This window comes from Typopeltis vanoorti, chromosome 12 (assembly GCF_054136105.1).
Source record: "Typopeltis vanoorti isolate ZY-2024b chromosome 12, IOZ_Tvanoo_1.0, whole genome shotgun sequence".
In the NCBI taxonomy this organism is placed as follows: Eukaryota; Metazoa; Arthropoda; class Arachnida; order Uropygi; family Thelyphonidae; genus Typopeltis; species Typopeltis vanoorti.
The window spans coordinates 8,317,501-8,342,710 of NC_143560.1; the positions used below are offsets into that span (position 1 = coordinate 8,317,501).

The 25,210-nt window shown below is 34.6% G+C and overlaps 1 protein-coding gene across 1 annotated transcript in view; it reads left to right on the forward strand.

Moving 5' to 3' along the window:
• Positions 1–25,210, forward strand: part of LOC150100567 (cilia- and flagella-associated protein 161-like) — a 27,952-nt gene extending 2,742 nt beyond the window's left edge. The window contains exons 2-7 of the mRNA XM_090401731.1: positions 731–820; positions 8,291–8,496; positions 11,569–11,650; positions 18,443–18,601; positions 20,883–20,956; positions 24,877–25,210. Of these exons, the coding sequence (XP_090257857.1) occupies positions 731–820; positions 8,291–8,496; positions 11,569–11,650; positions 18,443–18,601; positions 20,883–20,956; positions 24,877–25,099 (834 nt within the window). The 3' untranslated portion in view covers positions 25,100–25,210. The remainder of the gene's footprint in view (positions 1–730; positions 821–8,290; positions 8,497–11,568; positions 11,651–18,442; positions 18,602–20,882; positions 20,957–24,876) is intronic.

Sequence of the window (25,210 nt, forward strand, 5' to 3'; positions counted from 1 at the left end):
ATAAATCTCTAATGTATCTGGAAAAAAAATTCAGTAGGACGGAATGAAGTGCACAATTTTATGTGTGTGTGTGTGTGTGTGTGTGTGTGTGTGTGTGTGTGTGTGTGTGTGTGTGTGTGTGTGTGTGTGTGTGTGTGCGTGCGTGCGCGTGCGCGCGCGCGCTGATGGTGATGTTTTTGAATTACAACCAAACCAACGAAGGCTACGAAACCAGCGTGTTGCGCTGTTAATTGTACACTTCCCCGACCTATTTGCCTATTTTGCAAGTTGTTAAAGGTTGTTACGGAGGAATTTCGTAACAAATATCGCACCAGCTAAAACTAATTTCAGTTTCTGAACAAAAACGTTATTACTTTTTTTACTCTACTATTCCGATGGTAAAGAATCTGGATACCATTTCCTGAATCGTAAAAAAGGGATCATAATATTAGCAATTGCAGAGAAAAAAGTTCAGACGTTAATGAAGAGTGTTGTAGAGCTGTTGTAACTACATTAACGAACATATAATTCTAAAATTTTACTAAAATATATCTACACCATTTCATTCCACTGTATTTCCAAATAGCAAAACTCATTGGCATATTTTTATAACTCCTTGATATAGGACATACAAAATTAAAATGAAGTAGATACATAAATTCGTTTTTGGTTTTCATTAATTTTCTCATTAACTGTGTTTATTAATTAGAACTACGAGTTTTTCATTACGAGTGTTCATTTTTCCACTCAGGACAAACTCACTTCCTTTCTGGAAAAGAAAAATCAGAATATATTGAGAATTCAGAGGACTAATAATCTGTATAATGTGGCCATGTGTGAGGTAAATATTTAATTTCATATTGAAGGAAAACTTTATAAATGCTGTTATAAATTATTCATTCAAATCTGAAAGCTGTATGTATCAATGCATGTGGGGGAGGGGAATAACTTACATATTAGGTGTGTTTTTTATTATTTTTTATGTGACTCCAATCCACGAAATGTTGTTGTAAACTTATAGTATATTAAGTGGGCTAAGGATTTTATTTTTTTTAAATTTTTTTTGCATAGTTCGGAAATCCTCTCTATAGACCAAACATGGAACTTTTTCAAGCACTTGGCCATCCAGGTGTCCTGTTGTATTGTGCTATATAAATACGGTGTTTACCAATTATTATTATTATTATTACTACTAATTTCAATTATTCTTTCACTAGAGTACATTACCTTTCATCAGGAATACTGGGTCTTCTGGATAAGTTAATCATTCTTGAGAGTAAAAAATGTAGATGAAATACAGAATCAATAGGCAGATTGATTTTAATCAATCTAGCTATTGATTGCATCTGAGATTTTAAAGTTACTCCTATAGCAGCAGCACAGTCCTTAAGTCATTTGATGATGACTAGTAAACTCCACGACTATTAGAATATCCAATAAAACTTCCCACATATTCTCTATTGAGTTAAGCTAGATATTAGAAATGTCAGAGATGATGATGATGATGATGATGGCGGATTTCTTCATCATTTCAAAAATCATTGATGCAGCACAATAGATTAGTGCATCATCATCTTGAAAATCGACATTTTTTAAAAAGAATTGAATGACTAGAACTGAGATTTAAGTAAAATGGTTTTGATACAAAAACACAACTAGTTTCGGCTTGTAACAGCCTTCATCAGGTGAGATTATAAAAGAAAGAAAAAAGAAAAAACACTAAACACTGAAGCTTGAATAAACTATGAACATCATAGAGAGTCTCTATACATAATTGACATTAAATCTTTGTTCTTCCATACGCAATTCAACAGATTTGTCTGTCTGCCCAAAATAAGTACAGTGTAACATAAATTAGCAAAAGTTCTAAGAAAATACAATATCAGAACCTTGTTCACTTCACTTCCAAAGATCCGTTTCTTAATAAGCCACCCAAAACCTTGTAATCATCATCTCAAATACCCTAGTGTATATAAAATATTGTGCGATTATGATATTCCTTATTTTGGGCAGACAGACAAATCTGTTGAACTGCGTATAGAAGAACACATGAGGGACATTATTTACAAGAGACAGCGAGCCAGTGCATTATCAAGTCATATCCTTTTCTCGGCTAATCCTAATGATGAAAGCCAAAGTCACAAAGTCTGCTGGGAAAAATATACTAACATCTTCCGTTGCAATGATGAACTAGAGAGAAAAATCGTGAAATCTAGGGAAATCATCTTCAATCCTGTTCATCTAAATAATAACTTGAGCTACAATCTCCCAGATAGTCATTCAGCTGTAATCAGGTACTGGCGTTCACGAGATGCTACTAGCACGTACTTTCCCAACAATACAACAAACGAAAAAACAGCTTTAAATACAACCACAACGATTTAATGTCAATTATGCATAGAGACTTTCTGTGCTGTTCATAGTTTATTTAAGCTTCGGTGTTTTTAGTGTTTTTTCTTTTTTCTTTTCTTTTATAATGTCACCTGATGAAGGCTCTTGCAAGCCGAAACTAGTCGTGTTTTTATATTAAAACCTTTTTACTTAAATCTAGGTTCTAGTCATTGAATTCTTTTTAAATATATATATATATATATATATATTATTGATCATATTTTACTCGGTAGATAATGTATATAAAAATGAATTTAAATGACTCTATACCGAGAAAGAAAAGTTTAATGTTAAGATAACGACTAGTTTCGTTGAAATTCAACTTCTTCAGAACATCATAGAGAGTCTCTATGGTGTTCACAGGCGAAGAATTACATAAAAAATAACAGAGACATGATAAAATACATTAACAGATCTAGTATAAAACACACAAGTAGATTTAAAAACAGGAATGCGTGCTTAAGTTTCAATTGAAGTTGACTACGTGCGTGAGTTGACACGAGTGCGCCAGTATTGGACAGTGGCAATATGTACATCAGAAATATTGTACCTAAGGCTGTTATTAATATGAGATGAATCAAGCGATATTTCTCTAGATTCAATTATTCTTCTTTCAAGTTCATCATAGCACACATCGATATTAGAAGTTTGTGGCCAGTCTACGAGGTGTTGGCGGCCTTCATCCGAGTCGATAAAGAAGAGAACCTGGCTAGAGAGAGCGCTGGCCCTGGTTCTGTTGTTGGAAATGTCTCTTTGGTGTTCTTCCATACGTAAAAGGATGGATTTAGCTGTCTGGCCGTAGTATGCTTTGCCACAATCACACAAAATCTTGTAGACTCCTGGATACTGAGTAGGAAGATGTTTCATTTCAGGTCTACTTAGTATGGAGCGAAGTTTAGGAAACGTAGTGAAGAAAGTTCTAATGTTGAATTTGTGAAGCATTTTAGCTAGTTTTGGGGAGAGACAGCTGATCTATGTTAAAAAAGAAATAAAAGCTCTTGGTGGAGAAGAATCTTCAAAAGCAGTTGAGTGGTGGACAGAGAGAAATTTATTAATCTTTTTAAGATTAATAAATGAAAAGACCTTTTAAAAAAATTGAGTTCATATTCAATTTCTGTTTCATCTGTTAATAAAGATCTGGATCGATGTGCCAGGGTTGAAATAATACCAAACGTTTGTGGAGGGTAGTGATGGGAAGAAGAATGAAGATATCTGTCTGTGTGAGTGGGTTTTCTAAAAATGGAGATTTTGATATTTTCAGCGCATCTCGTAAGTTTTAAGTCCAAAAAGGGAAGACAGTCGTCGGATTCCAGTTCACAGGTGAAACTGATATTCTGATGAAACTTGTTGAGGTGGTCCAGAAAAAAGTTGACGTTGTTGACACGATGTTCCCAAATGAGAAATACATCGTAAATATAGCGATACCATACTTTAGGTTTAAGAGTCGAGGAATTAATTGCTTTTTCTTCAAAATCTTCAAGAAATATGTCAGCAAGAATCGAAGAGAGCGGACTGCCCATAGCTAAACCTGAGGTTTGTTTATAAATCTAATTATCGTATTCGAAGTATCGTGAGTTCACACAGTGAGAAAGTGAGGAAAACAATTTATTGGATAGTTTCTTCTGGAGAAGGTTTAGAACTTCTTGAATAGGTACATTCGTAAAGAAGGAAACAATATCGAAACTTGCCATTAAATTTGATGTGTTGAGTTTGATGTCTTTTATGTTGGAAAGAAAATCAGCTGAATTTTTTACATGAGAAAAGGAAGTACCACAAAGGTTTTTTAAAAAGGATGCGAGGTATTTTGAAAGGTTGTAAGTAGGGGAGTTTATGCCCTCAACGATTGGTCTTAGTGGAGAGTTTAATTTATGGATCTTAGGGAGTCCATATAACCTAGGGATTAGAGGATGAATTGACCTAAGGGAAAGACGGATGTTTCTTGGTAACTCTGAGGTGGTTTTCAGTAAATTGTGGGTCCTATTGTGCAGTTCTTTTGTAGGATCATTATTTAGTTCAGAGTAAGTGTCAGTGTTTAGTAGTTCCAAATTTTGTTATGTTATGGTAATCCGATCTATTTAAGATGACAGTAGCATTCCCTTTGTCTTCAGGGAGAATAATGATGTCATTATTGTATCTCAGACTTTTAATAGCTGATCTCTCAGAATGAGAAATGTTATCAGAAGGCGGTCTTGCATGATTTATGGTGAAAATAGCTTCCATACGAAGGTGCTCTTGGATTGGTAATAAGGATGCTGCTTTTTCTATCTTCGTTAAGAATAGTTCTTTAGGTATTGAAGTAGGAGTTATAACAAAATTGAGACCTTTAGCAAGTACACTTTCTTCTGCCGTTGAAAGTGGATGGGAAGAATTATTTATTACAACTTTTTTTATAAAGGCAGAATTAAGATTGGAAGTGTGACGATCCTGCATACATTTTAGAGAATTAAATTTTCTGATGAGATTAATTTTATTAGTATTCTGGACTTTAGAAGCTTTTAGAATCTTAATTCTGCCTTTGAAAAAAGTTGTAATAAATAATTCTTCCCATCCACTCAGGATACTTGGACACAGGACACAGGACTGTGTGAACTCAGGATACTTCAAATACGATAATTAGATTTATAAACAAACCTCAGGTTTAGCTATGGGCAGTCCACTCTCTCCGATTCTTGCTGACATATTTCTTAAGGATTTTGAAGAAAAAGCAATTAATTCCTCGACTCTTAAACCTAAAATATGGTATTGCTATATTTACGATGTATTTCTCATTTGGGAACATCGTGTCAACAACGTCAACTTTTTTTTCTGGACCACCTCAACAAGTTTCATCAGAATATCAATTTCACCTGTGAACTGGAATCCGACAACTGTCTTCCCTTTCTGGACTTAAAACTTACGAGATACGCTGAAAATATCAAAATCTCAATTTCTAGAAAACCCAGAGTTACCAAAAAACATCCGTCTTTCCCTTAGGTCAATTCATCCTCTAATCTCTAGGTTATATGGACTTCCTAAGATCCATAAATTAAATCCATAGATACCTTCATGCTTCTTCCCATCACTACCCTCCACAAACGTTTGGTATTATTTCAACCCTGGCACATCGAGCCAGATCTTTATTGACAGATGAAACAGAAATTGAATATGAACTAAATTTTCTTAAAAGGTCTTTTGTTAACAATGGATTCTCTCTTAAAAAGACTAATAAATTTCTCTCTGTCCACCGCTCAACTGCTTTTGAAGATTCTTCTCCACCAAGAGAGAGCTTTTATTTCTTTACCATAGATCAGCTCTCTCTCCCCAAAACTAGCCAAAATGCTTCACAAATTCATTAGAACTTTCTTCACTACGTTTCCTAAATTTCGCTCCATACTAAGTAGACCTGAAATGAAACATCTTCCTACTCAGTATCCAGGAGTCTACAAGATTTTGCGTGATTGTGGCAAAGCATACTAAGGCCAGACAGCTAAATCCATCCTTTTACGCATGGAAGAACACCAAAGAGACATTTCCTACAACAGAACCAGGGCCAGCGCTCTCTCTAGCCAGGTTCTCTTCTTTATCGACTCGGATGAAGGCCGCCAACACCTCGTAGACTGGCCACAAACTTCTAATATCGATGTGTGCTATGATGAACTTGAAAGAAGAATAATTGAATCTAGAGAAATATCGCTTGATTCATCTCATATTAATAACAGCCTTAGCTACAATATTTCTGATGCACACATTGCCACTGTCCAGTACTGGTGCACTCGTGTCAGCTCACGCGTAGTCAACTTCAGTTGGAACTCAAGCACGCATTCCTGTTTTTAAATGTACTTGTGTGTTTTATACTAGATCTGTTAATGTATTTTATCATGTCTCTGTTATTTTTTATTTAATTCTTTGCCTGTGATACCTGAAGAAGTTGAATTTCAACGAAACTAGTTTATCTTAACATTAAACTTTTCTTTCTCGATATAGAATCTTTTAAATTCATTTATGTGTGTGTGTGTGTGTGTGTGTGTGTGTGTGTGTGTGTGTGTGTGTGTGTGTGTGTGTGTGTGTGTGTGTGTGTGTGTGTGTGTGTGTGTGTGTGTGTGTGTGTGTGTGTGTGTGTGTGTGTGTGTGTGTGTGTGTGTGTGTGTGTGTGTGTGTGTGTGTGTGTGTGTGTGTGTGTGTGTGTGTGTGTGTGTAAAGCAATAAAATTAGTTCATGCTGCTGAAATGATACAGACAACTGATTGTTTCACAAATTATTTAATTTCTCAACCCGGAATAAAATGTCAACCTTTGCCCTCTATTACATTTGCTATTTCTTCTCCTGCTGTCAGTGTTGAAATGTGCCATACGATAAAACCAGGACTTTGCGCTGAAAGTCAAAGATTTAAAATTCCCATTTCCTCAATTTGCTACACTTCTTGGGGTACGAGATGATATATTATCATGATGATACTCTACTGTTGATCTCTTATCCTTTCCGCATTTGGGATGTGCTTAACTATTTCCTTTGAATAACAATGCTTCCATCTTTTAATAACGTTAACCGTAGTTGTGTGGCAATTGTTTGAAATGATCGATGACTAAAAATAACAGCTCTTGATAACAAAAACATAAGTCTGTTTACTCTTAACTACGCCCTATTTCTAGTACCACACACACAACTGGCTTTTACATGTATTCCTTTTGTGCATACTGTTTGTTGTTTGTGAATGGTATAGTATTCGAGAAAATGGGATATCGGTATAATTTCATAATTTCATAATGTTCATTTTTTAAGTACTGGTAATAAAGCCCTTTTGGTAGGAAAGACCTAGGTTCGATTCCCGTCCATGACGTGAGGAACCTTTTTCTTGTCTCTTTCGACTAAAGATGAGTTAGCCGGTCTCATACGGTGGTAGAGGGTTTTTTCCCACCGGAAACTCAGGTTTTTCGTCTCCCAAAGCAAGCAAACCAGCCTCGTGAACACAGATTTACAGCCATGCATGAATACTTACGACAATATGCGGAAGAGATAAGGTCCTCATCATATGTTGTAACACCCGTTGTTAACATGAGTCAAATCCTGGTATCCAACCTCCTAGATAAGAGATGGCACTTGAATGAAATGGAATAATTAATATTGAAGAAAAAAAATCAAAAATAGGATATAATCATGAATAATAATGATGCTCTTAATTGTGTTATTATTTATAAACAAACCCAGATGAAAAATGGATCTATGCATAACAAACGAATAATTTTCTTCGGTTAAAGCATTATTATATTAATGGATACAAGTTTAAGATGATATTTCAAGCCAATTAAGATGAAATGAGAAACAAACAAATAGTTTTCGGCCTTTTTGATCTAATGGATAGAACACCTGCACTTCGATCCTCTCTCCAATCTCTCAATCCAACAGGCTGTGGATTCAAATACATTGTGCCCATGGGAATTATGAATGTCTTTAGATGAATTACATCGCTTGTGTGGGACCACCACATTCTTTACTGGAAGCCTGAAGTGACTTGAAAAAGGTCCATGTTTGGAGTTCTTCTCTAGAATAGAGTGGAGTTTCCGGACTGTTTTAAACGCGTAGTCACCCAATGTGCTAATACTAGAAATAATAATCCTAGCCTACATTACACTATCCCACATTAATGCTAATGTAGAATAGGTTTACAACCTTGTATAGGTAACACTCATACAAAAAAATCTATTATTCATCTGCTAAACTGCCTGTTAGCATGCGCTTATGGCATTCTTATTACAAATAAAGTCTAATTTCGTATACCAATATCCTCCTACTTAGAGTTCACTTACTACACATCATTTACGACTTTAATATTTTTGAGACTGGTCTCTGAAAACTAGTCAAATATGACCGTTTTGGTTTACAGAGTACTCGGTTATAATTTTTATAGTACTTGTTTCAATCTAAATAAAATGTTCATCTCTAGGTAGAACTAACACGCAATCATGATGGCTACATCCATGATGGGGACATTGTGATGCTGAAGTCTTCAGTAGAAGATCTATACTTGGCAGCTCATCCTTCCCTTCCTGAAATTAATGATCCAATTATAGACAAGTTCAAGTCTCCTTGCAGTGTTGTTGCGACAAAGTACAACAATCCTTGTGGAAGAACTGCTTTTGCAGTGAAAAGGTGAGAAATCGTCAACAGTTATAAATATTTATCAAATCGTTACGAATAGCAAACCGAGTCTTTTACAGTAATTATTATTTAATAAGCTATTACATATTGCAAGATCATGAACATTTTAGAATATACCAATGAACGATGAAATGTGTTATTTACATGAAGTGAGAGCAGCTTAAACATGGACGAACCGATGTCGACGATATGAAACTATTGGCCGGCCGATGATTTCTGATTCCGATAATGCTGATATGCTTTTCAGACAACTCCACAGGGAGATGTCCCAGTTCCACAAGACTACACAGGCATCTCAATACTATCTCAATACTCAATGTCTCTGATGAAGTCAAATATGCCATAAGTAGCTCTCAAATCAGCTATTTCATTCTCTTTTATTATTCTAAATAAGATTTTGGTCTGATATAATGATTATCGTATTCTAAGGATTCAAAACAGAAGCTCCACAGAAGATGGGAAGTAATAGTCTCCAAATAGAATCAATATTAAGAGTTCCCTGACATTGAAAAGGAAAATGATGCACATAATAAGAATCAAATATTAAAGCAGTTATGAATGACAGATTCAAGTGTTGTTTTCAGTTTCTTCCATTGAATTACATATAAGATTGTTTTTATTTACTTTTATTTAATATTAAAATGAATTATTAATTTTTTTTTCATTGTAAAATAATGTACAAAAATCTTCTAATCCCTTTTATTCACAAAAGGAGAAGACAGAACAGATTCCTTTAGCACTAACTACTTTTTTTTTTTTTGAATCAGTCGACAAACCCCAAAGAGGCATATTTATTATCTCAAATAGGCTCAGTTCTATAGTCGATTTTTTTGAGTTGCCGGACGAAGAACCAGAGTCTCCGGAGGGTAAACTTTAATTGCCTGTACGAAACTGATCAACTAATTCGTAAACTGGGTTAAAAAAAAGTGCAGAAAACTTTCCTGTAACTAGCGAGTAGAATCGAAACTGTAATGGTTTTTCTTTTGGTGAGGGATGGTCTAGCGCATAGAAACTAGTACCACGAAGAGTGCATGACAACCGGAAGGACTATTTTGATTTTAAAAAACAAAAAAGAAGAAGCTGTTCCAAATAATTACCGCCCAGTAACTTGCCTTCCAAAGTTACTCACTGGACTTCTAACAACTTCAATTAGTCAATATTTATCACGACACCAATTTCTGGCTTTTGAACAAAAGGATGTTAGGACCATTTGTTAAGTGACAAAATTATTTTGAAAAATTCGAAAAGGCAACTTATATTGCATGGATTGGTTAACAGAAAGCATTCACCTCCTTGCCACATACTTGGATTAGAAAATGTGTAGAAATTTTTGGAGTGAGTAAAAATGTAAGAAAATTCCTGACAGCTGTCATGACCATATGCAAAACTCAGTTAAAGTTAATGGAAATCATCTGAGTACAGTTATTATCACGAGAGCAATTTTCTAAGGTGACTCACTAGTCACTATCATCTCTATTGTTCACTCTAGCACTGATTCCTGTAACATTAATCCTAAAGAAAACTTGCCTCGAATATCAAACACCAAAGCAAGCAAGAAAAATATCACATTTGTTATACATCTATAATTTTAAGCTATAAGGAAAATCATCTAGAGAAATTGTATCACTGCTCAATACATTCTGAATCTTCACTGAAGATATTTCTATGGAATTTGGACTTGGGAAATGTGCAACATACTCTATAGTTCGAGGGAAAATATCAGGTGGGAAAAGTTGAGCCTTTCAGATATAACACCATCTCAACTCCAGAAAAGGCACTTTTAGGGACATCTCACATTTTATGACGATATCTGGTCGATTACTAGGCTTTTAGATAGACCCGAATTGGACTCATTTGCCAGTCAAAGATTTCAATATGCTGTTTCATGTTTCTTGTTACTCTTGGACTGTGAAGTGTCAACTGAATGTAGAAATAATAATCTATAAGAGCAGTAGGTTATTTATTTAATGCCTATGCTTAATCTGAAGTAGGTACAGTATTAGAAATTTTTTAATTTAAAAATAGTTTCTCTTATACTTTTAATCGTTTTTCAGGGTATGCGTAAACATACACCTACCGCTAAAATGTATACATGCTTACTAAAAAAAAGAACATTAAAAGCATGTTTATATTAAAAGACAAAGATGTTTCCATTCACAATGAAGCAGCTTAAGAGACTGCAGTGCAATTAGCAAGAGTTCAGTGTAACAGATAAAACTAATCACCATCTGACATGAGTATGTTAGATCAAAACGTGCCTGGAGTAAATATGCATTAAGTCTTCTGCTTCAATACGAAGTGCTCTCCATTGTGTAACTGTAAATATACTTGAAATGCAGTAATTTATAAGCAATGTTTGCAATAATCAAACGGAACCTTTTTTTCGAAACATAGCATATTTCATGGGCTTTTCATACTTAGTGTTTGTTTGAGGTCACCTAAGCTCCCAAACCATTTTTTTGTTCATCCATTCTTATCCTCATTACTACCTTAAGTTTCTCTTTAATATGTTAAATGGTAGCTTGAAACTGGATGTCTTCAACGAACTAATAATTTGGTTTCGAGAGTTGAAAAAGTATTTTAATATTTCAATTCCGAAAGCTTAAATTCGGCCTTAAAAAACATTTTAGCATTACTTTGTACACAACAGAAATTCATTAACCTAAGTGTTCACAAACCATTTTCACTATGTGTAATAGTATTTTCTAAAGTAAGAGTGAAATTAAAAAATAAATTCGCATTTAACTCTTAAATAAAATTTGCATACACTCGTAATGTTAAGCAATGATTCCATGATAGTATAGTAATAACAAACAAGAGAAATAGTAAGCAACAGCAACGCATAATAATAATAATAATAATTATTATTAAACTAAAGTATAAATTATCATTTGAAATCAGTCAAAGTAAACACTAAAAAAATAAATCAAACAAACGAATCTAATTCCCAAAATTAAACTTTATTTTTTAATCTTTCCAAAATATTTTTAAGCTGGTGCTGCACTGATTTACATGTTTTTAAGTTAATGTTGAGTAATTTATTTAAATATTTTCTCCTTTCAGGATTGATAAACGATTTTCCATGACTTTACCTTTGATGTACTGTGAGCCCTTCATGCTATGCACTTTGGACAAAGTAGGAGACGTAAGTAATCTTTCATTGATGTGTTTAATAATAATGAAGAACTTTCTTTTGTGATCATGTATTTTACAAAAAGTGTCGCTTGGTTTGAATATTTATATGTTCAACTTCAGTGTTAAATTTAGGAATACACTTTTGGAATATCCCCCCCTCCCTTAATATAGGATTGCCAAACATCCTGGTTTCCTGCCAATCTCCATGATCTGATATCTAACGAAGTTTTTTCTTTAAATACATGTTACCGCAACTAAGGCAAAGAGAGTTCAATATCTGTTCATCGAATGCTTTTCTATTCAGGAGAAAATTATCGACTTTCTGGAAGAAAGAAAATCTGCTACCTTTATAGGTGAGTGGCTCATGAGTTTTCTAAAATCAGTATTTCGAGGACTCGTACAAGTGAACGTTTGTACCGTTGCAAAAAATATCACTATTCCTATAAATAGATGAAGTACTTTTCTAATAAAATTGTTGGAGTCATTTTCTGAACGGAATCAACTTTTATTTTACCTCGAAATCCCCAATTAATATTCGCCAGTACATGTTCTGTCACTGTTGATCGAAAGGAGATCTTCCCACTTACGTCGTAACGGTAGTCATAAAAGCTACGGATTAATTATCTTCTCTTATTTTTATTGAATGACACTAATCACTGAGCATTATTGTGCTGTTTGTCTCGAATGCTATCGAAATGGAGAGCAACTCTGAATTAATTCACTCTGGATCATATGCGCTAAGTATTATGAAAATAGGATTTGTTTCATATTCGTTGGCTTCATATGACTTCGTATGGCCAATTCGTTACCACAGGAATGGGTAGTATGAAAAAGAGAGTTATTCAGCCTATTAAATAAGCAGCGGTGGCATTGGAGAAATGTCATCATCCCGCCTCCCTCCCTCCCCCACATATTACAATGTCAGGTGCGATCGCTGCAGTAGTATTTCGGAATAATCTCTCTCTTCCGAATGTCAAAAAGGTATTGAATGACATTCAATGCCCATGACATTTCAGTGACATTGAAAATGGATTGCAGAGTGAAATTAAAAGGATACAGTTAGCCTAGAATTTATTTGGGGAAATTTTATTATTATTATTATTATTATTATTGTTATGTAAGGTGCCTCCATGGAGTCAAAAGACTCGTCGCGGGAGACCCAACATTAACATATTAACCATTATTCAGCAATACCTGTCATACTTCTCCTTAAACTCATTCACAGATGAAGCATTCACAACCACATCTGGCAAAATAACTTACCCATCTGCTTGCAAAGCATAACATTCAACCAATGCATCTTACCAGTACTCACCTACGGCTCAAAATCCTGGTCACCAACCAAACAAATAAAAAAACAAATACCGGTGACGGAAAGAAGAATGGAGAGAATCTTCCTAGGAATAACATTAATGGATAAAAAGTGGAAGGATGGATCGCAGACAAAAGTCTTGGATGTAATAGAAATTGTAAAAGCATCCAAATGGAGATGGACAGGACATCTGGCTCGAGGAACGGACCAGAAATGTAACAGAATGGATACCAACCAGATAGTGATTTCTGGTTGGTATCCATTTCCCTGGAAGAGATGGATGAGCAGAAGACCGGGAAAATTGGAAGATCATAGGGGAAGTTTTCATTCAGTAGTGGATCGAAAATGACTGAGAAACAAGAAGAAGATATTTATGTGGATAATCTCTCCACACATAGATGTAAAGTTGAACAGTAGATGATTTCCCGCCTTTCTTTACAATTATTCCTAAATCAAACTATGAAATGTACACCAAATAATAAACAGTATCACAACGATTGTATTTTTTTAGAAAATAATAAAAATAATAAAAAAGCAGACACACATCCAATTTATACCAACCCCCCTGACAAAAATACCAATATAAATTATATTATAATTATCGATATTTAGACCAGACTTATTCTTAACAGATATCCAAACTGAAATCCAATTTAGCAACAGCCATCTGCTCTATTTACAGATCTCCAAATTCCGAAAACTATTCCGACTTTTTAACTTCTTATTCCTGAAGACTGACTTTCTACAATCCACTTACTCAAAGTAGCTGGATTGTGGATTGTAAGCGAAATCATCCTTCTAGGTGGCATTAATGCCCATAACTCCTAACTGGCCTTCCTTTCCCAGTTCTACTTCCGCTGGAAGAGATGAAATATTTGCCATAAGCAGTGATAAATTGTATATCTACCAAATCGCATACTGTACCTGATAACTCTCTCCAAACTCTTTCAATACCCTATGATTTCTTCTTAATGTTTCTGTACAAGTCGCCTCTCCTCTTGGTAACTGAGACCATAATCTTGTGAAAGATTCCTCTTCCACAAAATGACCTCTCCTGGGTCATCCTCTCCTGGGTATTCCAATCTCATATTCTTTGGCGCAAAAGAGTGCCAGGTAGGATGATCTCAAGAAATTCTGCCCTTTCCTCCAATGACTACGCTTCAACTTTTCTGACTCAAATTCTTGCTGCTGTTAGTGAGTTACGGAAATTATTCTCAAGTAGAGATTTTTCAAGCCATCATTCCCTACCCCATCCAAAATTCCGTTACTTTCCAAGTCATGGTTTTTATTTCCAAGTCACAAGTGTACCAAGTTCAAAAAAAAGGGGAGGGGGGGGGAAGGATTCAGCACACTGCAGATGATTTTAACAAAAAATTCAACTTTATACTCAGCGTGCAAAGAAGCAAGCAAAAATCCAAAATGAATCATCACAAATCCAAGTCTGACTTTAAAAGCATTTGTTAATTTTGTTAATGACAAAAGGCCATTTGGCTAGTCGTCATTAACAGCTATATTGATATTTATCAAGAAATAAAGGAGAGAAAATGAGAAGGCTAATAGTGGATATTATCAATTTTACAACTTCTAAAATCTAGAATACTATCAAGAAAATCAAAAGAAAAAGTCTGTTTTAAGCTATCTACAATTGATATTAACCTATGGTTGTGAAACATGTTTAACAACAAAGGGAGATAATAGAAAACTTATCATAATTGAAAGGAAAACCTTGTCTAGTCTTTTCATAACCATTGAGATTCTTCAGCTGTAGACTTCACAACCCGGACCGTCTCGAGGATAAGGTGGTTGGTCCTGTGCCTCCCGGTGTGTCTTATGTCTGTAGATGTGTGTGTTCACGCGAACGGTTTGCCTGTTCTGGGGGCCGAAACACCCGAGTTTCCGGGTGAAACTCTACCCCTCCCCATCTCCGTATAAGATCAGTTAACTCACCTTTAGTTGAAAGAGACCAGAGACCAGATGAAATCGAACCCAAGTCTTTCCGACCAAACGGCTTCGGAGGCTGCGAAAGGAATGAGAAAAAATATGAACTATCTTGCAATCAAAATACTAGACTGTATGAACGAAAACATAATCAGACAAACATCTAACATTTTATCATTTATAAGACGTAAGAGAATTACATGGTTTGGAGAGCAAATGATTAGCTAATTAAACATGTACTTACAAATTGACAAGAAAAGATCTCTAGGAATACCACGAGCATGATGGATGGACGTGGTAATGAAGATGACCTAAGACATATGAACATTTAACACAGATGCAACCTGTGAGAGAGAGAGATGAAGAAACCTAATGATATCAGAATTAGACCTGAATGATTTGTGAAGTTGCTGAGGATGGATCCGAGCAGTATGAAATATTCTCACTGTGATAAAAAACGATCACTTTTAGATTAAAAAAAAAGTCTTCCTTCTAGACATTTTTGATGTTACAGCAAAAGAAAATTATTCCAAATAAAAGAAAGTTTCTGCATGAAAATATAACTGTTCTTCCCTTAGATACACTAAAAAAGAAATGAAGAGAGAGAGAGAGAGAGAGAGAGAGAGAGAGAGAGAGGGGTATAAAAAGATGACATGGAAATAAGAACTATTAATAACGAACAGCAGATTGAAATGACTTCGCTTCTTTTCGAAAAGTTATAAATTGTGACTATAAAGTAATGGGATCAAGCGTAACAAATGAGATTTTATTTATATATTGTACTTCACATTAGCCCCTTCAAAATAGTCATCTTGGAAAACAGTAATAAGAAAAGCATTTTATGAAATTAATTTGCAATTGCTTTCAAATGCCTACAAGGTCTTATCAATCTTCTTTGAAAAGAAAATTATGCCTTTTATTTTTTATCTTTTTATTTTTAATATATCAAATCCACACACGAAAGACTGGTAACCTATAGTACATTAATACATCGAGCTGGGATAGGGATTAGGTAATCCGATGTCTTGTTTATATAGTAAACATGGAACTTTTCCAAGCCATTTCCAGTCTCCATTAAGAGAGTGAAGATCTCACATCGGGCGATGAATTCATCCTATCAAATGTGGACATCTATAAATATCCATGCGACTCTGAAATCCAAATCCATGGTCCACTGGTTGGAGAGTGGACGAAACTCTCCTTTTAGGAAGTTAAGTTGGTTGTTTGGAGAGTATATTCTTAAAAAAGTTTTGATTTTTGTGCTTTTAAATCTTTTTTTTTTTCTTTTCAGGAACCATGATTTTCAAATTCTCTATCAAAACGAACTTTGTGTTTGATACAAATTTAACTCGCGGATTATTCTTCATGTTGTCGATGTCTTGTTGGTGAACCAAATTTCTCAACCTTCCTCAACAAACTCTAACGCGTCAATTAGAACTCAAGCAAAAGGTTCAACGTTTTTACCTTTGATCCCGTGAAAATTAAATGTTGGACAACACATTTTAAAAATATGTTGACATGTCTAGCATTTCAAATGCCTTCAACTTCATAAAAATTAATGCTGATGTGTGTGTGTGTGTGTGTGTGTGTGTGTGTGTGTGTGTGTGTGTGTGTGTGTGTGTGTGTGTGTGTGTGTGTGTGTGTGTGTGTGTGTGTGTGTGTGTGTGTGTGTGTGTGTGTGTGTGTGTGTGTGTGTGTGAAGTAGAGATTACTCGCCATTAAGAATGCTGTATAACTGCATTCATTTTTCATAACCACAACCAGAGACTTGTATACTTTTCTTTTTCTTTTTTTTTGGTGATCAATACCTGTGTCCAAGTTCGTAATATACGAGGATGATCTGAAAAGTGTAACAACACCAGAAATCGTTGATGAAGTGCACGATATGGTACTGGTTGACCAGCGAGTCAAAGCGCGTGAAATTGCTTAGACTATAAGCATTTCAAAAGAACGCGTAGGGTTTTCTTGCACGAAGAATTGCAAATGAAAAAGCTTTGCGCAATATGGGTGCCCGCTTGCTCACAGCAGATCAAAAACGCACTCGCATGAAAATCTGTGAACAGTGCTTGGAGCGTTTTAACAAGAATAAAAACTGATTTTGTGCGTCGATTTATTACTATGGATGAGACTTGGATTCACCATTACATACCAGAATCCAAACAGCAGTCAAAACAGTGAACAGAAGCCGGTTGTTCAGCACCAAAGAAGACAAAGTACTTTCCATCATCAGGATAGGACATGGCATCGGTGTCTTCGGATGGAAATTATATAATAAAGGAAATTTGTTTATTAATTATCTTGAAAAGGGCAAAACAATAACCAGGGCATATTATTACGATCATTTAACCAGACTAGACGAAAAAATTCGTGTGAAAAGACCCGGTTTGCAGAAGAAAAAATCATCTTTCATCAGGACAATGCACCTGCCTACAAAGGTGTTTTGGCAATGGGAAAATTAAGGGATATTCCCCAGATTTGGCTTCCTCTGATTTCTATCTCTTCCCAAAACTAAAACTCTTCCTCGCTGGTCAGCATTTTTCTTCGAATCAAGAGGTGATTCGGATTAAACTACAAAATAATCCGCTGTAGCGGATTATTTTGTAGATTAAAAGTATCTGTTATGCACAATTATGTTCATGTAATGTATTATATATATATATATATATATATATATATATATATAAAATGTTTAAAGAAAAAAAATTATTATTATTATTATCTCTCTAACCATTTTATTATCGATAATAGTCAAGTAACATGGCTGCAATTTTTGCAATCATATATTTTATTTGCAAAATGGGTTCCGATTCTTTTATTATTATTAATTCACAAACTGAAACAAGTGGAGTTAAGTAAAGGTGTCTTGGGGGGAAAAAGTGATTCAAGGGATAGTCTGAGAATAAACTGATAAAATATTCTAAGGCACCTTCACTGAACTGCACTTGTTGAAACTAGTAGAGCTAAGTAAAGCCTACTACAGCTCCTCCTGTTGGAAAAGTTTTGTTGTTATAAACACAAACGCAGGTAATGGATAAAAGTTCCTCTCTGTTCGTGGCAATATTCATATCATTGGCTTAAATGTCTTAAAATGCAATAAATGCAGTACTTCTTAAGATTCAGAAGAGTGAAAATTTTTATCATATGCAGCGTAAGCCGCACTGGTCATAAGTTTAAAGAGGTTCCATAGTTTAGCTGGTATTAACGATACTCTTTGGCTGTTAAGACCAGCGTAGGATGAGAAGAGCATTTATAAGTGTTTTTCTTTTGAATGAGAATTATCGAATCTCACGCGGAAGTAGAATTGTTTTCTTCCTGCACATTATCCAGTAGAATGCACAAGTTTACAGCCATAACTTTAAAAGCTAACAACTGTTTCGTAATAAAAATTAAAATTAGAAAGCCAAAGATACTTACTTAGCCTACAGCGGGCCGTAAAGACCTGTAAGTACTACTGATAATGAAATTAAGTTTACATTTTTTTAAGCTTCCAAAAAGTTATGCAGCATCTGAAAACAAAAGCTCGATTAAGCTATTTATTCACTTTTCTTACAGCTAAAACTGCACTCAGACCATCTTACTGTTCATAAATATGCAAGAAGATCAAAACATCAAGAAGTCGTATTGCAATCGGAAGAAACTCCTCAGACTTTGTGGAAAGCCTTGTTTAAAAACCCAAGGTTTCGAATGGAAATGGAAGGCGAAGGTATCCCGGTAAGAATATCAGAGTATTGTGTTAAATGTCATACGGGGTTGAACTGGGAATTGAGAGACACACTAATGAAACACCATAGACTCATTTCTAATTACACCGGTAAGCAAAGATTTTGTACCTGAAACCAAAGCAGTTGGAAAATTTTCTAACGATTTTAAACTGCAGTGAATTTAGTAGCTCGAAGTCTATTAGAGTTACTAAATTACTTTCAGTTACAAAATAATAATGACAATAATACATTTGTTGACTGCGAAAAATGTATTGATTATTTGATAATTCCAGTAGTTTTAGAACTATGGAGCGCGAATCTTACATTGTAGGCAATATTCTTTTTTAAAACAATTCAGCGATAGACAATTCGCACCAGGTGACTTACCAGTCACCTGGTGCGAATTTTCATCTCAAATTTAGCGAGAACCGGAAAGAAGAGGAAAAAAATTGTCGCTTTTCCCTAAACGCTAACTGAAGCAGTCTGCACATTCCTAGAAATAGGAACTACATCTTTTACAGCTGTCGTCTTAGAGCAGTGCTTCCCAAACTTCTGATTTCAGGGCCCCCTTTGGAAAAATAAAAATATTTCACGCCCCCCCTCGAAAAAAAATCGTAATATAGATATATATTATTATAATATTTATTGCATTTATATTCAATACAAAACATACACAGCGAATATTGCAAAAATAAAATGCAAATATTACATTTTTAGCATCTTACATACACGTTTGACATGGCACAATATCTCATATTTTTATATAGATAGATATATTGTTATTGCACATTTGCAGTACAAGCACATGAAACGTAAAACGATTAGTAATAAAGAAAGAACTGAAAACATAAAAGAAGTTTAATAACAATTTAATGGGATGGACATGTTTCAAAATTACTACACAAAAAGTCAGTATCAGGTGAAATATTTGAAACTGCAATTCTTAGACTTCTGCTTTGAAATTAAACTTATACCAATAAGCAATATTTACTAATATTCATTAAGCGCCGAAATACGCAGGAAGCAAAATTTGTGAACCAATGTGTGATTTTTTCCCCATTAAAATATGAAAAAATAACAAAAAAGAAATAATAAATAATAAAAATTAAATGTTTCTTTTAAGATAAAAAAAAATATTTAGTCTTAAAAGATTTTAAATTTGTTTTCATTATTTCATACCCCCCCCCCCCACCTCAACAAAACCTACGGCCCTCAAGGGGGCTGTGACTCACAGTTTGGGAAGCGCCGTCTTAGACCACAAAAATCCTTTTGGAATATACACGTCGCAGTGACATTGAAAAGTCACGATTAGTAGATCAATGGTTTTGTAATTTGAAAACAGGAAAAATTATTTAATTTGGAATTTGATGTATGTGTGTGTGTATATGAAACTTTTGAAATCTTTATTTCTTATACTATCTTTTTGTTTGAAATTTTGTAGAATGTAATACTGTACAATATATTGTAAATATTCTTTTTTTTTTATTTTTAGCGATAGACAGCTGTTGCAATATGCACAAAAACTGGTGTCAAAAGTAATGTTTGGAGTGTTCGATTTTTGAACTATGCAAAGCGAAATATGGATGTAGAATTCGAAAGCCAGCAGCCTATTTGCAAGCGTATTCCAGTCAGAACTCTGAAACAATAACTACTTCAGAGGTGTAGATTTAGAATAAAAGCTTTAGCTATAGAGAAGATAACCACATGAAAATGTGTATCCTTTTATTTCTTACCTCAGCTTTACAAACTGCAAGAGATGGAATAATAGTGTGATGAATTTCACATGGCATGCAATTGGCGTGCTGATTTCTTTGATTGAAGGACAAAATGCCGTTGTGTTTTACAAGGATTCTAAAGCAGATAAATCCTAAACTACATTTCTGTACTTAACGCGATGTCTTCTTTGAAAATGGTAATGTACCTTTCATCCATGACAGATCTAAAATGAGTTGTGAAAGATACAGATGAGATTAGTCGTCTTCTGTCGTCATTTCATAATACAGATCTCAATCCAATTGAGAATAATCTGTTAGCCTTATTACAACTCCTTTGCACGGCTAAAGGCTACCGCATCCTCATCATTTAAAGGCATTCTTGCTATGGAAATTCAATTTATATTATCTTGCAGACTTGAAAGATAATATAACTTTAATCCTTAACACTTCAAATTCAAGAGAATATTGTTAATTTTACAGAAGTAAAATTAGCAATAGTCTGTGCCTTCTCTAAAAAACTTGACTTTTTTTTGTTTTAAAGTTAATAATTTTTCATTTTTCCCCATGTTTTAACAGGTAAATACTGAGATTGTTATACAGCATGTATATACCGGAAAGAACCTGTCTGTTGAACCCGAAGTTATTGTCAGGTATGTTTTTTTTTTTTTTCCATTTTATACTTCGTTTTCTTGTTGCCATTGCTAGATTTCATGTTAAAAACACGATATATATATATATATACTTTGAGCCTTCATAGTTCAGTCGACATAGAAGATGCCCTTTGGTTGGAAAAATCTAGTTTCAAATTCAGTCTTCGACGCAAAGAACCTTTATTGGGGCTTTTAAACTGAAGAGTAAGCACTTCTCATACGAAGGTAGGAATTTTTATTTTTTATTTTTTTATTTTTTTTACCGCGGAAACTCGGATTTTTCATCCCACAAACCGTCCAGAAGAATACACGCAGTTTGAAGTCATAGCAGACAGTGCAGATAGGACTAGATGGCCTATCACCAGCAGTATCAGATTTATAAGAAGCCAAGTTAGCAGGAACCGCCATCGGTCCTAATACAAAAGGGAAAAAGATGATGGTGATATTTTCCATGACTAGTGAGGAGAACTTATAACGAAATCTTGGTTGAAACGTGCCTCATGTATTAAAGCATTAACATTACTAAATTGAAACTCAGAGTGATTTTAAAAATCACGTTTCTGTGAAAAAAGAAGCAAGATAGTAAAGTAGAAAACAAAAATAGTTCAGCTGTTAAATGCTTTATGAAAGCAAAATAGAAGAAATCTATAGTGTAATAGTGTAATACTGCTCTGATCAGAGTAGGAGTTCTGTAGGAGTTCGTCTGAAGAACATAAAGAGTGGACACGATGTATTAAGGTCTTGATGACAGTGCAGAGAAGTAGGACTATCTAGTCCTACTTCTGAGAATAAAATGATGGCAGGATTCTGCATGGATATAACGGTCTGTATTAGTCTTCTTCTTTCAAATAGCCTTTTCGGATCTGCTCGTAGCAGATCCGAAAAGGCTATTTGATTATCTTCTTTTTCTAAACTGAACTGGTTTCTGAAGCACATTTATTTTAGATCGAAATTGCTGTATGTTAATTTTCTTATTAAGCAGAATGTCTTATTAATAAGACATTCAGCATCTCAAGAGGAAATTAGTCGCATTCCTTTCCCTTATGTCCAAGGAATTTCTGAACGTCTTGCGAAACTTTTAAAACTCCTGAACATTTGTGCCCTTTCATCCTGTCAGAAAGATCTCCACTTTTCTTTCATCTCCTAAGGACGGGCTTCCTCCTCTTAGTTTTTAAGGTGTTTACCAGATTCCTAGCTTCGGTGGCTTATCTTATGATGGACAACCTGGAAGATCTGCTTTTATTCCTCGTGAAGAATTAAAGTTTTACACCACATACTATGAACCTGAACAGACATGATATGTCTACTAGATATTATTATTATTTTTTTTTTTTTTATTTAACTTGTTAAAATAAACATTACACGATAGGCAACAATGACTATTTACATATTATAAGTATATATTTACAGAGAAAGAAAAACATTTTCCTTTCGGGTGTACAATAGAGATATAAATGAATATTCAAAATTAACAGTTCAGTTTCAGTCTGAGTTATCATTCAGATGAAGCACATTGTCGTCGTCAATCCAGAAGAGGGTACCAGTTGGATTCCACTCCTCTAGGAATTTCGCGACAGTTCTTGTTTCTTTGAAGTGCTCAAGTTCCAATAGAAGCCTGCTTTTTAGTTTCCGACGGAGGATGTGCATGAGGGTTTGTGCAGTTTCAGTGATGGATGGGTGCTGGTTACTTCTTGTCTGTTTTAGGTAAAAGCTGTAGATGACGGCCTTAGCGCAGATGAAGATGAAATTGCATGTTCTGTGTCTGTTTTCTTCTGTGTGGACTAAATTCCAGTAGTCTTCTTGGCTGTGTGTGTAGTTACAGGTGCTAGAGGCGGTATTCAGAGCATAGGTGATTATCACTTTGTTTGCAGGGCAGGTCAGATATGTGTGTTCCAAGGTGCCTGAAACGTCACAGAATAGACACAGATCCGTTTCTCTTAGCTTAAATTTGTAGAGCTTTGAAGGAGTTGGCAAGATGTTATGCCATAGTCTCCACTGTATTTCGGAATCTGGTTTGGCACATTTTGATTTATATGGCAGATCCCACTGAAAACTGTGTGGTATATGCAGCCTTGTAGATGAGAGTGTTAAGGCTGAATATAAGAATGGTGAGGATGGGGACACTGACATGAGGAAGTGGTATATGTCTACTAGATAGATAGATAAATAGATAGATAGATACAGAGTTCTCTGGAATAAGACAAAAATCCTTCATAAGAACCGATTTCTTACGAAATATCATCATGAGAAAAATTGTGAAACCTTGTTCATATGTCCAAACTTAAATAGATCCGATGGTTTTCTTTACGTTTATCTCTTTAACAAGAGATAGTACTTTAAAATCTGCTAAACCTTTATTAATATATAGAGTATATAGTTTTTATTTTTGTAAGTTAGGAAAATGTCAAGCGTTTTTGTTACACTACTTTAGCTATTCTTATGGAGATTTTTAGAATTTCCTGTTGTTCTGCTGTACATTCTTCAGTACATTTCTGTACTGAAGATGTCTGTGAAACATAGGCAAAAATTTTACAAATTTGCTCGATTTGGTCCATTAATAGTTGCTCATTTACTGCGTTATTTGGATTTTCTGTTTCCAAATTTAACACATTCGCATTAATAATCATTATTGCAAGATATGATTCGATTCATAATAAGCTTACATGATTATCTTCATTTATTATTATTATTCAGCACTTCTGTGGAGTGCAAAGACTCGTCGCGGGAAGGCTGTACAAAACGGATCACTGTCCGCACAACTTAATCTCCATCAACATACTACGTCATCTATACCACCAATTAAGAGTATTTTTTAATTGGTTGTTCTCTGGACAATTTGCCTGTATGTGGGAGAAAACCCCACTACCTCTGTAAGATATCGGCTAGCTGATCTTCAATTAACTAAATCCACAGAGTGATTCCTCGTGAGGAGAATCGAATTCAGGTATTTTCCAATCGAAGGGAGAAATTTCCCTCATTCTTCCAACTGCGTTTTCAAAAATCACATATCTTTATGTAATTTTCAGTGTTTTTTCATTCAACTTAAATGTTATGCAATTGACTGCTTTTAAATAAATGTGGCGGTTTCTTTTTCTTTTATTTAATTCCATATATATTTTGCTAACTGAATTTGAACATTACACGTAGTGCCTCTTAAATAGACTATCGTTCTAGAGATAATACATTGATAATTTTAACTTGTAAACCACTTGTAGTTACAATGCTTGTGGTGATGAGTATAAGAGATCAATGGTTTCAGTCCTTTCCGAAATACTCTGATGGCCATATGAGTTCATTATAAATTAACCTTATGTGTTCAGTTATATACAATAGATAAGCCCTACAATACATTATATACAGTATACAATGCATTAGCCCTACCAGTCCTATTGTATGGAAGTGAAATCTGAACAATAAAACAAAAAGACAAACGAAGATTAATAACAGCTGAAATTAAGTTTATGAGAAAAACTGCAAAGTATACTCTATTTGATCACAAAAGAAACGAAGAAATTATGAAAGAATTAAACCAGGAATCAGTAATAGAAAAAATTAAATAATATAAACACAAATGGATGGAACACATTGAAAGAATGAAAACAGAAAGATTACCAAAACGAACCTAAAATTACAAACCACTAGGAAAAAAGAAAACCAGGACGTCCTCTTCAGAGATTCAACGATGACTTCTAAGGTCGGAAGTGGCCGCTGTAGGCCTAAATCCTTGACAAGCATGATGATGACCATTTAAAATGAGGAATAAATACCGAACTATATAGACATATTTAATGGTTATATATTTATTCTAGTATGATATTATTTGAAAACTGCAGATTTCGAGTGCTGATGTTGAGCTGAGCCACATTTTAATAAAATTAGATTAATCGCTTCCATAAAAATATGTTTTATTTTTATTGTAGGTCCATGTTTGGAGTGGAAAAAGAAGTATCAGTACACACGTACGCTACACAGTACAGGGTAGAACTGCCACCTAATCTTTGGGAATTCAAAGCTCCACTTGCTGATCCCATCACTTACGACACAGCCATAAAGTTGAAAGGACAAGAACGAATTAATCCAAACAATTATGGCATCATGCCACCGACTGCAGTGGAAGTGGAAACGACTACAAAAACGTCCTAGACTTCAAAACCTGCTGATAATCTGATGTGGACAAGCGAAAATATAAAAAGAAAATTACTGTAGTAGCATATTTAAAGATAACTTTTTAAAAATTTGTGCTTTGATAAAGAT